Below are 16,572 nucleotides of genomic sequence, written 5' to 3'. Positions count from 1 at the left end.
ATTTTCTTACCGAAAAGGACTTTTTTAAAACATTAGACAGACCAACGGTTAGAAAACACAACATACTTTAGTTTATATCAGACAAATAAACAATACAATTTTAGGTAACTGTACTAGGGTGATATATCTTCCTTATACATAATCAGTCCACCAATCTATTATCTAGACTTTGATACCAATTAAAATTTTTAGTGATCAAATATTAGGTAATGATTTTTTTTTTACTAATAAAAAATAAGAATTTATTATACTTTTCACTTATCACCACAAAGATCCCACTCCAAGAGAATCATCATGGCGACATCACATATATGCAACATAATATATGATATAATAATTTTTTTATTATTATTACACTTTTTATATTTTATTATTTTGGTAAGTAGTGAAATAGTTACATTTAATATTTTATATATGCAGGATAACTTAAAAAAAATGAAAAATTAATAATTGATTTTTCAATTTATTTTTTATTATATAAAAAAATAACTAAAATTATTTTCCAAATGACATTAGTAAATATATAAGAAATTAATTAACTTTTCATAAATATATATATTAGTTGAAATCACTTTTAACAAAAAAATTATTTCCCGAGAAACAGCGGCGTAAAAGACAAAACCTAATCTAAAACCGTTGATGAGGAGATCCAAATCTAATCTTAAAATAACGGTTCAGATCTTGCCTGTGATATGAAAACGTGTACGATACGGTAACAGTAGACTCTTTGAATCCGAGAAGGAAACAGAAGTTCCTAACCGCCTAGGGAAAAATCAGTTTACTCATTGACACAACAACACAAAATCCCATAGAAAGAAAAAAATAATTTTCTCACGAAAATTCTATCCATTTTCCCATATTTTCCCGGGAAAATCTCCACTATTAGGTTTGGAACCCTAATTCTTAATCACACGCTAACTGAACTTTCTCTCTTATCTGACGGAACTTGGGATTTCGTTCTTGATTTTTGTGTCTGCCAACGTAGGTTTTTTTTTTTTTATTATTATTATTAATCTGTGTATTCTAGGGTTTCGGTTTTCTCGATTCTGTTATGATATTGAGGCTTCAATTTGTTTTGTGTGATTCAAGAATAATCCAATTAGAAACCTAGTTCCTGTTTAGTTTTCTTGCACATTATGTTTTTCTTTTCCCTTTTCTTTATATTTGAGTTTTTTTAATCAAAAGTAATTAGTATAACATAATGGTTTTATAGGCTAATTAAGAAGATAATTCAATGAACTCAATTCATAGCACTTGATAAATCTCACGAGAACCTCTTGAATATAGATAATGGGGTCTCTGGTGCATTTAAATCGAGTCTTAACTATTTGACTGATAATTGGTGTGATAATTCTTGGTGATTTTTGTGGCTTGTCGTGGTCGCAGGGCTTCTTTCTGATACGATGGTATATGCTGTTCGGGTTGCGATCAACAGTCGCAAGGCGTTGTGATAAACAAGTGTGGGTTTTTGTCCTTCTAGTACTAAAATGTCTGCAAAGTGGTAGATGTATTACAGTTGATGGTTAGAGAGCATTTAGCTGCGGGTGCTTAGATGTCATAAAGCCTTCAATCATACACGGACTTGTTAAATAGCATGTTATATGGTCCTGCTCCATGGAATGGCGATGGACTTTTTGCTGTTTGTTTTTTCTTTTCGAGCTGGTCAAGTCCACAAGCCAATCAGGGAAAGTTTGGGCATTATATCTGGGAGCTGAGTCTGTTGTAAATGTCAGCTGGCCTATCTTCAGTGCGGGCATATTTGTGCTTCTTGCTCTTGTCTTCTCAATGTACCTTATTTTTGAGCACTTAGCTGCATATAATCAGCCAGAGGTTTGTTCTCATATTTTTTCACAAGTTGTTGTTGTTATTATTAACTTTGTGCTTTCATCATGCTCTTGACAGTTGATTGTTCCCTTGTTAATTTGTCCAGGCCAGTAAAATTGATAGTAAGAGTTTGATTATTTAATTTCAGGAGCAAAAGTTTCTCATTGGACTCATCCTCATGGTTCCCGTTTATTCTCTAGAATCGGTATGAAAGAAGCAACCTATGATTGTCTTCTTCTTCAATTTACAGATGGTAACTTGAATGCTTGAATGTAATGTATTTGCACTGACTATTTATTTATTGAAAAACTTATAATTTGGAAGTTGCTCCTCTGCTGTTAATCCTTGTAGTATCGAGGAGATAACTGGACAAAAGTTTAGGAAGTGTTAGCCTACTTTTCTAGCATATCCTAAAATCTATTGGACAAGTTAAGTATGCTAAACTCTGCTTTGTCTGCACTCTATCCGAAATTTAACCCATAGAGTCGATGTACCTTATCATCCTGGGAAGGATACTATACACCACTTAGACATTCCCTAAAAGGGCAGACACACCATTTTAGCATAAACTAGTAACATCATTATTTCATTCTAATTAGACATTGGGGCTGCTTAATGCTGCTTTACTTGATCTCTTTGAGTTGTACTTACCATTTTTTCCATTTTGAAAGGTCAAATCCTATGAGCTTGAGTTGACTAGCACTGGTTTGCTGCAAAAGATTAGCACCTTGACTTGTCATCTGTTTGATAGCAGTTACTAAAAAATGAAGCACCCATGTTGTGAAAAGTTGTTAATTTTTGTTTTAGGTGTGGACAATCCATGAACGTTTTACCTATAATGTTTTCTTGGGCAGTTCTTATCTTTGTTGGATTCCAGTGCTGCATTCAACTGTGAAGCAATCCGGGACTGTTATGAAGCTTTTGCCTTGTATTGCTTTGAGAGATATCTGATAGCCTGCTTAGGTATTGCAATTTGGGATTTTACCATATTCCTCAATATCCTTGATAGCCTATATATATTTGCATTCCCTTTATTTTGATAAGATTTTGCTGCTTTAAGGTGGGGAAGAGAATACGATTCAATTCATGGAAAGTCAGACCTTAATCACCTCCAGCTCTCCTCTTTTGGAGGAGTCATATGCTTATGGAGTTGTAGAGCATCCTTTTCCTTTAAATTGCTTTCTGAGGGACTGGAATCTTGGTGCTGATTTCTATCATGCTGTGAAGATTGGCATTGTTCAATATGTATGTACTTGCTTTTATACTGAAAACTTTCCCTTAGTATGACTATTGCAACCTTGAGGCACTCACTGAAACATTTACTGTGCAGATGATACTGAAGTTGATCTGTGCACTTTTAGCAATGATTCTTCAAGCTTTCGGGGTTTATGGAGAAGGGAAATTTGAATGGAGATATGGGTAAGAGATTTTATTCAATGCACCAGCATTTTTAGCATCTTCAAGCTTGCATTAATAATTTTTTGTTTTATCTTTTATCTAACCACAAATGCCATGTACCTACATGGAGCGGACATAAACAGTTCTTTCAATACTAATAAAATCATGTTTACTTGGTAATTTTCTGTTCATTGTGTCTAGCTACTTATATGTAACATGATATTTATTAGAAAAACTAACACAGTTCATTTTCTTGATCTACTTGTGATCCGAGTGAGAATGGTTTTTTTTTTTTTTTTTGCAGGTATCCATACTTGGCAGTTATTCTTAATTTCAGTCAGACCTGGGCCCTATATTGCCTTGTACAGTTCTATTCTGTGATTAAGGACAAGTTGGCCCCAATCAAACCACTGGCCAAGTTTCTGACATTCAAGTCAATTGTTTTCCTCACATGGTGGCAAGGTGTTGTGGTCGCATTTCTAAACTCCATGGGAGCCTTTAAAGGGACTTTAGCCCAGGAGCTAAAAACACGAATACAAGACTACATTATCTGCATAGAGGTGTGATTGATTTATTACCATTTATCGATAACAGATAGATAACTCATTTATTTGTGTGGATGCATTCACTTATATAGCTAATTTGGTTTATTAGTGAAATCAACAAGCATGAACTTGATTAGGAAGTGACATTAAAGTAGATATTAATTTAGTACCAGTCCTTTTGAATTCATTGTGGTGTCCCCTACCGTAGAACCATGTTAAACTGCATGCAAGGATTGATAAGTTTGTTATGCTGATCAATATGACACGGCTCCACAACTACAAGTGATAAGTGTGTTTTAGGGGCACTCTCTCTATGCGAGTAATTCTGTAGGTGGAATGAGAAATCCTAATTCATTGATGAAAGCTATTCTTTGCTTATATGTGGATCTGAATGAATGAAGTACCTCATCAGAGTCTGGTGTTACACTATATGACGCTGAGTACCCTAACAACCTTTATGTGGGAGGACAAAGTAGTGATGTATTAATTATTCTTAACACAATGCTGTCTTCACATCCTATAATATTTCCGGTTGAAATATCATAGTAATTGTTCCCCTCAGTTTCTTCAAGTTCAAGGGGATGGTTCTTGTTTTCTGATATCAAATTTGTGATACAGATGGGTATTGCAGCTATTGTGCATCTTTATGTCTTCCCTGCTGTACCTTACAAGCGAGGAGAGAGATGTGTTCGTAATGTGGCTGTTATGACCGACTATGCCTCTTTAGGAACACCTCCAGATTCAAAAGAGGTTCAGGATTGTGAGAGGTCAACTAGGGTACGTCCAGGTCGGCATGATGAGACGGAAAAGCGGTTGAATTTCCCCCAGAGTGTTCGTGATGTGGTCCTTGGTAGCGGTGAAATTGTGAGATAATTTGCTTTTTCTGTAATGATTTGAATCATTTCTTTTGTTATACAGCGCTATCTTTAACGCCTTTTCTTGTCACCGCCACTGAATTCCTTGCTGTACTTTCATTCTATCTTCCTATGTTGCTGACTCTTTACATCTTTTCTTTCAGATTGTTGACGACATGAAGTATACAGTTTCTCATGTTGTGGAACCGGTTGAAAGGGGAATTGCAAAGATTAATAAAACCTTCCATGAGATTTCTGAAAATGTGAAACGCCACGAGGAACGAAGGAGGAGCTCTAAGGATGACAATTATCTTGTTCCCCTGAATACATGGACGAGGGAATTTTCTGAAGCACACGACAGCCTTCTTGAAGGGAGTGTCAGTGATAGTGGTTTGTCTAATGGAAAGAGACCGCCGCATCAACCCAAAGGCTCCGCATTTAGAACGAGAGCAGGGAGATAGTATTAAAAGCTATACATCACAGAGTAAAATTCAAATGGCATTCTGAGTTCACGAGGGCTTTTTTGACTGCATCATTGTTCTTGGTATGTCAAAATAAAAAAATTTACTGGCGGCCCATTTTTCCATAAATAAGGCAATATTTTGATGATGCTTTATTTCTCGGGCAAATAGCTGGGCCAAACCTCGTGATTTTCTAACTGTGAAATGTACAAAGAACATTCTACAGAAACTACTACCAGTGGTAGAAACTCGTTAAAGTTATCGTTGCGGGGCCCCTAAAATGCGCGAAGCTTTGGATTTTTGAAAATCTCAGTGTGAAAACCCAAACATATTGATAAAAATAGTAAATCACTGCGTATGGTGATGGATATTCACAAGTTCAACAGTTATGTGTTTGGAATCACACAATGAGATTCTACTCTCCGACCTTTTGCTCAGCCAAGTTCACATGAGCAGATTTTCTTAGTGCCAACACTGATAATTGATAGCATGTTATACTCTTGTTTCCCTCTGGTTTATAGCGGTCAATAGAGAAAGTGTTTTGCATTCTCGGCAAATATACAGTTAACAATAAAAGAATCTTTCTAGGTAGATAGAATGCCTTCAATCTTATCTTTTGCTACGAGAACCATCTGGTGACATTTGATTCATAAAATCCTTAAAAACTTCTCAGTATTCCTTGTCGAGAAAGAATGAGAAGGCATCAATGATTTTAGCCTAGCCAACTAGCTTTATGTGAAAAACATCTACTCAGTTTCCTGAGGGTTGGGCTTTGCGTAGTATTACAAAGCTATGATACGAACTTACATAAATTTCTAATACCAACTTATATAGATATAAATAGTACAACAAAAATTTATCGAATAATTCAAAATTTTATTACTGACTACTTTTTTTTCTAAATAGTTTCTTGAAATACAAACTAAACATTTTTATTTACACATGGTTCAAACTAAATCGGAAGAATAACAATACCATAAAAGAAAATATTTTTCAAAACCAAATAAAAATAAAAATAACCAAGGAAATATATAACTTATTCTAAAAATTCATTTGCATCAGTCTCCTCAGATTGAAAGTAACTTGTCCTTGTATTCAAATTATTCTTGATCAAGTGGATTTTTAATAAAGACTCTTTAATCTCTTTTCTTTCTATGCTTCAAGTGTATAACAATTTTAAATATAAACTTCAATCCTTCATATTAAATTTTGCATAAAAAATATCAATCAACATTATTTCTTTTCAACTGATTTCTAGAGTAATGAATTGCAAGTCTCAAACTTGCTTTAATAACATAATATGTGTTGTATCTATATAACTCTTGAATAAATCTATTTTTGTGATAATAATAGAGCCTAAATAAACATTTTATTTTTTTAGCACCTTCCTTGTTATCTTCGCACTCAACCTTTAATTTATGAATAAGAACATTATTAATGATATCACCATTGTCATTATTTATGCTATCATCATCAACATAACCATAATCAAAATAAACATCATAAAATAGTGGAGAGTACCAATCTACAACGATCTCATTATAAATAGGATTACTAACATCTTTATGATAGTTATCATGATCAAAAAGTTGCCTTCTCTAATCATATTTCTGAAATGAGTTTTTAAAATTAGATATGGATTCGTGATCACTCTCCTTTAATTTTTTCTTCTTAATCTTTGTCAATCAACGAGATAACTTTTCAACTTGCCTCTGCAATTTTATCACTGCCAATTATCAGGTTAATTATGTAATTTATCATTGCGTGTTTTCTATCATTAATTTCTTAACATCATTTTTCCAGGGGAGAACCTTATCATCCTTTCCTAAATGAGTACGTCTTGTTCCGCGACCACCTCTTCCAGCTATGATTATTCAAAAATACACAACAACCAACAACTAAGAATTGTTGGACTTTGATACCAATTGATGCAGAGCTCTGATGCCAACTAACATAAACAAAAACAACACAAGAAAGACAATAAACACAAATAACGTGTAATTCAATCGAATAAGACCACTTAAAAACTCTAATTCAAAGTTTTATTACTAAATATTTTCTCTTAAAGTATTCTAATAAAATACAAATTAAACATGTTTATTCATCCTAGTCCTAAACCTAAACTAAATAAGAAAAAAATAATTCTAAACTAAATAAGAAGAATAAAAATAACATAAAAAAAATATTTTCTTAAACTTAATAGGAATAAATTAACATAGGAAACAATTTAATTCTCCAAAAACTCCTAATGCATCATGTAGTTTGAGATGATATTTCTTGAAAATATTATAATATTATGATTAAGAAAAGTTACCATGACTCTCTTCTACTTTAGTTATTTTTTCACTTTGTCTCCATAGTTTGTAAGTTGATAACACTTTACATTCTTACTAACGAGTGCAAAAACAAAATCAATAAAGTTTTTTGAATTATTTACATGATTGATATTATATTTTAATTAATGACTAAAGAATTATTGTGTTATTAAAATTAAGAAATTGCTATAAAGTTTTTTTAAAAAAACTCTAGCCACCATCCTCACCCTTTTCTTTTTGTTAGAATCCAGCCATCCAAGCCCAACAAAATTTGGTTGAAGCTTTGTATAAAAATCAACAAAACCCAATGTTTCTATGCTAATCCAGATCTAGGTGCTAAATCAACAAAACCCAATTTTAAAAACAAGAAACCCAAATCATTATTTTCTTTTCTTCTTTTTTCATTGTGGAACCCAAATATTATTATCAAAGAAAATCATTGATTTGCCTAGTGTTTTTTTTTATTGGTTTGGTTGTTTTTTTGGTCATTGATTTTTTTTTCTTTTCAACTTCATCAATGTTGCTTTGGATTTAGGGTTGGTAATTTGATGCAATTTAGTTTTTATTTATTAATCACGGGCTAAAATGAATCCCGATAATGAGTTGGTTCTTGATTTCACAAAAAATAATATGATTTTTATCGCATACGTGCGGTGTGGGGGGATATCAGGGTCAAGGAGTCGCTACTTAATTGTTTGGTTTAGGGTTATTAGAAAACTCAAGTGGACTGGTCTTATAATAAATTCTAAGGTAAGAGACTGATTATGGCTAGGAAAGGTAGTAACACCCCTAACACAACTTACCTAACACACCTTACTTGAGGTAAGTTGTATTATCTGATTTAAATATAGTTTAAAGATGTTGATGAATTCCTAGCCGGTGGTCTATCTATGGCTCAGAATAAAGATTTACTCTCATGAATAAACATGATATTTCCAATTTATTATGGGCTCTTATGAGATAAATCTTTATAGGAATAAATCCATTTAAGTGCCTTGACATGGTTCACCTATCCTAGAAGATAAAAATATTTTCCACAACTTTTATATTGCGGTGAAAATACTTCAAATTACAATTGGTGAATATTAAAAAAAAAATCTGAGAATTTCTAAATCAACTTCTGATATTTAAATACCAATTTACTTGTAGGTTCAATATTTATATCATAATGTTGACCATTAATTTTCAGAGAAAGAAAAAAAGAAGAAGAAAACTTAAGGTTATTGAAATATTGGCCAAATTCTTAAAGAATTTTACAAATTTGTTGTAAATTCCATAAAAAAAACAAATATTTTCTAAAACAATGCCAATTTGTTTTTTATAAGGATTAGGCTATATGCAACAAACATAAATTTTTTTTTTAAGGTCATGATTGGAAAAAAAAAAAACTTATTTTTCCCTAAAATCAAAACTGTTAAAATAGGTTTACGGTGTGTTTGCCAAATGCACCCTTGAGCCAAAGAAAACATTTAGCAAAAATATTACCAGCCAAACAAGGTCTTAGCCTTTGACTTGACCGGGTTGACTTGAAACTTTTGGTTCGATTATAAACCGAACTAAAGTTCACTAGTTTGACCCAAAAAACAAACCAAAATGTAAACCAGAATCCAAAACAAAAACAAACTTAAAAGAAAAACTGGAATTTTTTTTTATCAAAACATATCAAAACTTAGAAAAACAAAGAACATGAAGAACATTCAACATGAACCCAATAACGTAGATTTCAAATCATACCAGATACAGAAAATCAGGGACACAAACATGTTGGAAATAATGCAAGAATCAATACTCTAGCAATCATGCACTTCAATTATGACTAAAAAACCACAATTTAGTCAATATGGGTTTCAATTCAAAACTGAAACCCTAGGATTAAAACCTACTGAAAACATGTAATTGATGAAAATAAACCCTAGATCATGGAGCTAAGATAATGTTCTTTTCAAAAACATGAAAAACATTGCCTAGTACCCAAAAATAGCACAGAAACCTAGCACATTATCAAGCCTCCAAAACTGATATTTTTTACTTTTAAAACATGTTTTTTTTCATTCTAACAAGTTACACAATTATAACTAAACATGTTTAAATAAAAAAACTAATAAATAACATCAAAATCATGCAAGACGTTTTAAATTTCAAAAATGTAAACTTAAAACAACTTACAAAAACATCAAATTATGTTCAAAACTAACTTTTTAAAACATTTGAAACCCAAACCATTCCCAAGAATTTAGAACACACTAACAAACTAGAAAAAACATTAATAACCCTACTACCAGATTTCCAAATCACTATATTTCATTTAATCTAAACATTCAAGCATATCCTAAATATCCAACAACATTAACAAATAACTTCAAACAGGATCAAACAAAGAAAAAAAAAGACATTCAATGTATTAATCAAAACCAAAGCTAAAATAAACATAATGTAACAAATATTAAAAAAAAACACCATAAAACATGAAAAAACAGGTTAGAGATGTATCTCATTGACATCATCTACCAGGATAAATGAATGCTTTATACATTCCAAGCTCAAACAATGGTTGCTGCCATTTGGTTTTTTTTTCAAGTTTGTTATTTTCTCTTAAAATTATGGAAACCCTTGTGCTAGACCCTTAAACCTTCACACTATAGAGTTTATTTATTACTTTTTTCCTCATTTCTTTCTCTCCTTCTACTTTAATTTTCCAGGGGATATTTATAGGGTTTTTGATGGTTTCAAACATAAATTGATCAAAACTTAGCCTTATGATCAAAATGAGAGGGTTTTGGAGTACATTTCAATTGTGGTTTTGCAACAAACTTGGTTTTTGGAGGTTTTGGTGGTTTTCCAAACTTAAAGTCCGAGAAGCTTGTTTTTAGCATTTTGATCTTCAGAGAAACATGATCAACTTTTGATAAGAACCCACTGATAAGGCTTGAAGTGTGAACAAACAAAGAAGATTAGTTGTTTTGTGAAATGGATATCACAACCATCGATGACTGAGTTGATCACTTTTGAGGCATTGTCAAAGCAACTCAGATGTCATCGTCGTTGAATACCATCTGATCTTGGTAAAAGAAGTGCATACCTTTCATTTGGATACAATCTTACTTAATTTGGAGGTTCGTGCTTCCACATTTATTCATTTAAAAGTGCCAACTTGATTAGCCTAGAATCTGAAAATGTAATGATGGCTGATTGGGGAAATGATGTTGTTGAGTTCGTTGAAGAAAATGAGATGTAAATGTTTAATATGAGTAATTGATCTTTGTAGAGGGGGTGTTTGTCGATTGAATGATGGTGGTTACAACCCAATAGATAGTCTGAATCGCCATATTTATTTGTCTAAAAGTACCTACTCGATCAATAAAAATTGTCGAAGAAGAAGCCAAATAGTGGCTGAATGACGCGTCGTTTAAGTTAAACCCTAAAAATTAAGGTTTTTAATTTGGAATTTAAAAGATTTCATTTTAGTCCATATTCTTCCAATTGCTTTTAATTGCACTTGTAATTGTCTCCCAAACTCTTAATTACATGCAATTTTACCCCTGCCAAACTCAACTATCAACCCTAAAGTTTATTATTATTTTTATCTTGGTCCTTGGTTTTCAATTAGTGCACTTGGACCCTTAATTAACCATTAAACTTTAATTTATCTTCAATTTGACCCCTGATTTGGGTAATTTTAGACTCTACAATCACGCGTCTTTTTCAATTTGGTCATTGATTTTGAATTTCATTAATCAAGTCCATAATTGACTATTAATCAATATTTATGTAATTAAGCCCATAACTTGATAAAATTAACTCTTTAAAATTGCAAATCAACCTCTAGAATCTAATTTGTTCCAATTAAAGTCTAAATTGACTTTAAATATCATTTTTTCTTGCAATTAAGTCCTCAATAAAATTAATCAAGCCTTCAAAAATTCTCATTAAATCCTTACCTAACTAAATTTGTATTTTTTTACCCCAACTAAAAATATTTTCATTAGATGGGCCTTTTATCAATCAAAATTGGGTTGTTAATTTAATCAATCTTATACATGTTGGTCCTCTAACTTTTCCATTTGATATTTTGCTGTTTCACCACCAACTTGGGCAATTTTCTAGGTATTTTTTTTTTCATTTATATCCTTTTGTATTTTGAATTTTTTTTTCTTTTCTTGATTTTTTTGTAGGGTCGAAAGTAGGTAACAACAATTTTATTGTTCGAGAAAGATTGAAAATGAGGGGAACCAAAATTGAAATAGAAAAAATGGGAGTTGTTTTTAAAAAAAAGAAAAAAAATTGTGTCATTATCTTTTTGCTGAATTTCACCTTAGGATTTTGTCAAAATTCTTTTTTGGTCCCTTTAGTTTGAAAATTAAATGATTTGGTCCATAACTTTAGTTTTCTCGCATTTAAGCTCCTAAGATCGAGAGAGGAGAGAGAGTCATCAAAAAACGATGAAGGAGAGAGAAAGTAAAAGAATGTCAATTTTTTGACGACAAAAGCAGTTATTCTTTATGTCAATAGGTTTTATTTGATGGAGGAATTTCATTTAGGTCTTTTTTTTCTTTATCTTGCCAAAAATAAAAGGTTGATATTTCAATTTCTAATCGATTAGATGCTAATTTAAGATAAAAAAAAATGGGTTTAGTGAGGTTCATAAGGAGTTTTTTAGGCGTTTTCATTTGAAAAATAGGTGAAAATAAGTTTTTTTATACCTAGAAGTTGGAAGCCTAACTTTTTGATCACATGAGGGAACGAAAATCTAGAACAACAAGCAACTTGTCAAAAGCTATATATTTATTTTAAAAGAAGAAAAAAAAAGGCCCAAACATGATAGGCCTTTCCCATGCCTTTATGCATAGGCTTTTGTTATATAGGCCTAGGCGTCTAAGCCATTTAGGTCTACGTGTCTGATTTATTTTATTTCTTTTAATTTTTTTATTGATTTTTTCTTTGAATTTCATTCCTCAATGTTGGATTTTTATTGATTTTTTTTATTTTTATTCTTCAATATTTGTTTGATTTTGAATTTGATTTTCTAATTTGTTTTCAGTTGCTTTATGTAGATTTAACATTACCTTAATTTGTTAGTGCTTAATTTTACAAGCATCTATTTTTTATCAGATAATTAAATAAAAAATGTTTTCAAAAAAAAACAAAAAAAAAATTACTAGAGCCAATGAAGTCTATGACTCGAATTATGAGTTTAACAGTTTAACTTGGATTGATTGAAAATCAGATTTTATAATTTGTTTCAGTTTGATTTTCTCATTGTACATATATAAAATAAATTTGTACATGCATAAAATATCAAATCTACAGAAATTTAAAAGATATAAACGCAAATTCATATATCTATATTTCTTTGTCAGTAGAGAGGTAGAGAACAAGCCAGAGAGAGAAAAGAAAATGAAAATCTTTATCATTTAGGTTGTTGGTGTTATATTATATATGAGGCTATATTTGTTTTTCCTTCAAATTTAAAAATTTCATTGATCTAGGATAAAAAAATTCAATTTTTTTGAAAAGTTAGAGACAAAGTGAAAAAATAACTAAAGATAGGAGAGTCAAATAAATTTTGCTTTTATTATTATTATTATTATTATTATTATTATTATTATTATTATTATTATCATATGTTATCTTTCTTTGGAATAAATGAGCATTGGTATTGGCTTGGCAAAAGTAGTCTTTAACTCTTGTTTAATTTTCAGAACATCATTAACAGAAACCTAAATCTAAAGGAAAAGTTAATGTAACCTCTTTCACATGTTATCGTAGATTACAACAATAATTCACACTAGTTTCTTTCTTTCTTTTTCCTTTTTTTTTAATTTTAATTTTGGTCATTTAGTTGTATACATTTTAGTCTTCCAATTTGTTTTTATTTCAATTTGATCATTTCATGTTGTGTTGGTTTGTGATTGAACTTAATGATTTGTTTAATTACCCATACATGGGGATCTATAGTGTCAATGAAAAAAAATCATCACCCGGTTAATGCTCGATTTGGAAAGTTAAAATGCAATTTATTAATTTAAAACAATTAAAGCTTCGGGGGAGCAAATTTGAAGTTTTAAAAAATATTCAGCCCCTTTTTTCATTGTTGCGTTAGAGACTGGATTTTACAGGCAGGGGAAAAGTTGAAGTACTTTTTTTTTCAATTGCTAAATTTTTCCTATCCTCGGATTTCACGCTAAACTTCTCAAAATAGTGGGTTGATTGAGAATTATGCTTTAAACTTAGTTTCATAATTATTTTTCAATTTGCCTTATATTCGATTATCCCATTCACATGATTTAATTTGCAGGGGTTTAATGAGCTTACTTTGGTTTACTGTTTTTTAGGTTTTTATTGTTAATTGATTTTTTAAGATTCCATCCTTAAACATTGAGTTTATTAGAAATTGAGTTTCGCCAATTTTTTCAATTTTTTTTTAAAGGGTTATCTTGTCCTCACAACTTGGGTCACGAGTTGGCATCCCAAATTATGTTCATCCGAGTTGTTTTCTTTTTAGTAATTTTGTTTACTTCTTCCTAGGAATTGAGTTTCATATTTGTTTATTTACTTTCTATGGGATTATCCCGTCATCATGACCTCACTGGTCCGACATGCTAATTTGGTTAAGTTTTGTTAGTTTCGTGTCCTTTTTTTTTATTTTTTTCCTGTCAATATTTGGTTGGTTGGGAGTTGAGTTTCTTTGTTTATTTGCCTTTTCTTTCTATTGTGTTGTCCCATTTTCATGACCCAGCTTGCATGTTCAATGTTTAAATTGAGGTTGGCTCAAGTTAGTTTTTTTATTTTTTTTCTCGATTTTGACCTTAAACATTTCATCGATTTGGATGTTTTTTTTTAATTCTAGATTAATTATAATTGTATTTTAGATATTTTTTATTAGATTCTATTTAATTTTTACTTTTTGTCAAGTTAATGATAAAGATCTTTATGAAATCTTGCTAAGATATATTTTTAGAATATTGACAAATGTTTATTTTTTTGGAGGCCATCTTGATCACCTTTTTTTTATCTAGTTTATTTATCGTCATTGTCTTTTTTTAATTATATGGTTGATTAAACTAGCTTATGTAACTTAATCCAGGTCTATAACCTGAGTTGCAGATTCCTATTACTTATTTAAAAGACACTAACAACACTTAAACATTATTTTTCTACATTAAAAAGAAATTTTGGTGTAGCCCACGATGGAGTGCAGGACACCAATCTAAGTACATACTTAAAATTTCTCAATGTTTGTTTCCATATCGATATGGAAATTGCTTTATCTGCAAAAGATTGTATGCACTTTCAGTTCTGAGTGAGAAGCAAATAGCCTCTATCTCAGGGTTTAATAGGCCTTTAAAACATCATTGCAATGAATGAAGAACCCAATAGTTGATAAATCTTCAAAAAAACATGGATAACTATTAGTTAGCTAAAAATAATTAAGAGCAAAAAATAGAAGGCATTCCTTTTGCTTGGTTGCTTGTTGGGCTTTTAGTTTGTGGTATGCTGGACAATGATGAACTGGACTAGATAATGTTTTTGTGAAGTTGTTTGGCATATATTTGGACAATACAAAAATCATTTTTTGTTTTTTCCAAGACTGTTCTAGTGGAGAAATTTTTGTCTCACTATAAAGGGCAGGATAAACTTGTCCAATTCTCTACACAAGGGCTAATATAGTAGATCCAGGTTAACATAAGAATAAAAATAGTTATTATCATAGTTTTAAAACCTGACTCGAGGCCGACTCGGGATAAAATTCGAGTCATGGATCAAGTTATCCATTGAGTTGGGTCAATATAAGGATAAAAATAATTATTATTATAGTTTTAAAATCCGAACTAGGGGTCGACCCGAGGCTAGGCTCGAGTCAAAAGTTGAGTTAACCATTGACTTGGGTTAACTTAAGAATAAAAATAATTATTATCATAATTTTAAAACTCGACTTAAAGGTCAATCTGAGGCTAGGCTTGAGTCTTAGGTTGGGTTAACCATTAGCCTGGGTCAACATAAAGATAAAAATAGTTATTATCATAATTTTAAAACATGACATGGGGTTGACTCAGGGTTAGGCCCGAGTTATGATTTAGGTTGACCATTGACTGGGGTCAATGTAAGGATAAAAGTGATTATTATCATAGTTTTAAAGCTCGACTCGGTGGTCAGCCCATGACAGACCCAGGTCACGGGTCGGGTGACCATTGACTCTAGTCAACGTAAGGATAAAATTAGTTATTATTATAGTTTTAAAAATCAACTCGGAGGTCTACCTTGGGTCAAGTTTAGGTCACTGGTCGGGTTGAACATTGTCTTGGGTCAACGTAAAGATAAAAATAATAATTATTATAGTTTTAAAACCCGACGTGGAAGTCAATATGAGATTAGGCCTGGGTTACGGGCAGGTTGTCATTAACCTCAGTTAATATAAGAATAAAAATTATTATTATCATAGTTTTAAAATCCTATTAAGAGATTGATCCGGGTCTAGGCTTGGGTCATGGGTCAGGTTGACTATAAACCTAAGTTAATATAAGGATAAAAATAATTATTATCATAGTTTTAAAACTAAATTAAGAGGTTGACCCGGGATAAGGTCCAGGTCATGGGTCGGGATGGTCAACTTGAGTTGACTTAAAATAATGTAAAAATAAAAGTAGTTATTATTATAATTTTAAAACTTGATTCAGGAGGCGACCTGAGATAAGATTTGAGTTACAAGTCGAGAGATTCAACCTAGGTTAACCAAATAAAAAAAATTAAAGCAACATTGTTTTGACCAAAATATATAAATAAAAAAGTCAATGTATTTTTTAATTGTGTTTTATCTCGAGCTAATCGAGTCGCAGACTGACTTGAGTTTTTGACCGGGTCAAGTTAGATCAATCTTTACTCTATTTTTTCTCAAGTCTGGACCGGTCTAGATCTCGAGCCGGCTGAGACCGATCTAGTGTTTACCAAATAAAAAATAAAATAAAATCTAATCCATAGCTTACCAAACATAGACTAAGATAGTTATTTATCTAGTTCTATCAAGTTCAATGAACATGTTTGGGAACGCGGTGCAAACCGCATTCCCAAAAAATTTTAATTTTTTTTGTTAAAATTTAATATGTTTTGTACGTTTTGATGTGCTGATGTCAAAAATAATTTTTAAAAAATAAAAAAAATTATTAACAAGCATTTCAAA

The 16,572-nt window shown here is 31.2% G+C and overlaps 1 protein-coding gene across 3 annotated transcripts; it reads left to right on the top strand.

Annotated features, from left to right (window-relative positions):
- The first annotated feature begins 715 nt into the window (after positions 1–715).
- Positions 716–5,389, top strand: LOC133695356 (protein LAZ1 homolog 1-like). 3 transcript variants are annotated; one of them, XM_062117304.1, is made up of 9 exons: positions 716–886; positions 1,387–1,830; positions 1,973–2,029; positions 2,679–2,787; positions 2,885–3,069; positions 3,155–3,243; positions 3,527–3,782; positions 4,386–4,631; positions 4,786–5,389. In XM_062117304.1, the coding sequence occupies exons 2-9, from the start codon at positions 1,615–1,617 to the stop codon at positions 5,080–5,082; spliced, it is 1,455 nt and encodes a 484-aa protein (XP_061973288.1). In that variant the 5' UTR covers positions 716–886; positions 1,387–1,614; the 3' UTR covers positions 5,083–5,389. The 3 variants fall into 3 exon arrangements, with proteins under 3 accessions (XP_061973288.1, XP_061973287.1, XP_061973289.1); XM_062117303.1 differs by having other exon boundaries at positions 716–981; XM_062117305.1 differs by lacking the exon at positions 716–886 and having other exon boundaries at positions 1,694–1,830; positions 1,931–2,029.
- Positions 5,390–16,572: the final 11,183 nt, after the last annotated feature.

This window comes from Populus nigra, chromosome 5 (assembly GCF_951802175.1).
Source record: "Populus nigra chromosome 5, ddPopNigr1.1, whole genome shotgun sequence".
Taxonomy (NCBI): domain Eukaryota; kingdom Viridiplantae; phylum Streptophyta; class Magnoliopsida; order Malpighiales; family Salicaceae; genus Populus; species Populus nigra.
The sequence above is the reverse complement of the archived record's forward strand: the minus strand, read 5'-3'. Positions and strand labels throughout refer to the sequence as shown.

Excerpts from the sequence above, each read along its gene's own strand:
- LOC133695356 (XM_062117304.1), top strand. The coding sequence starts at position 1,615 with ATGGAATGGCGATGGACTTTTTGCTGTTTGTTTTTTCTTTTCGAGCTG. Across the intron at positions 3,244-3,526 it reads AAATTTGAATGGAGATATGG|GTATCCATACTTGGCAGTTA; the intron begins GTAAGAGATTTT and ends TTTTTTTTGCAG. Across the intron at positions 3,783-4,385 it reads ACTACATTATCTGCATAGAG|ATGGGTATTGCAGCTATTGT; the intron begins GTGTGATTGATT and ends TTTGTGATACAG.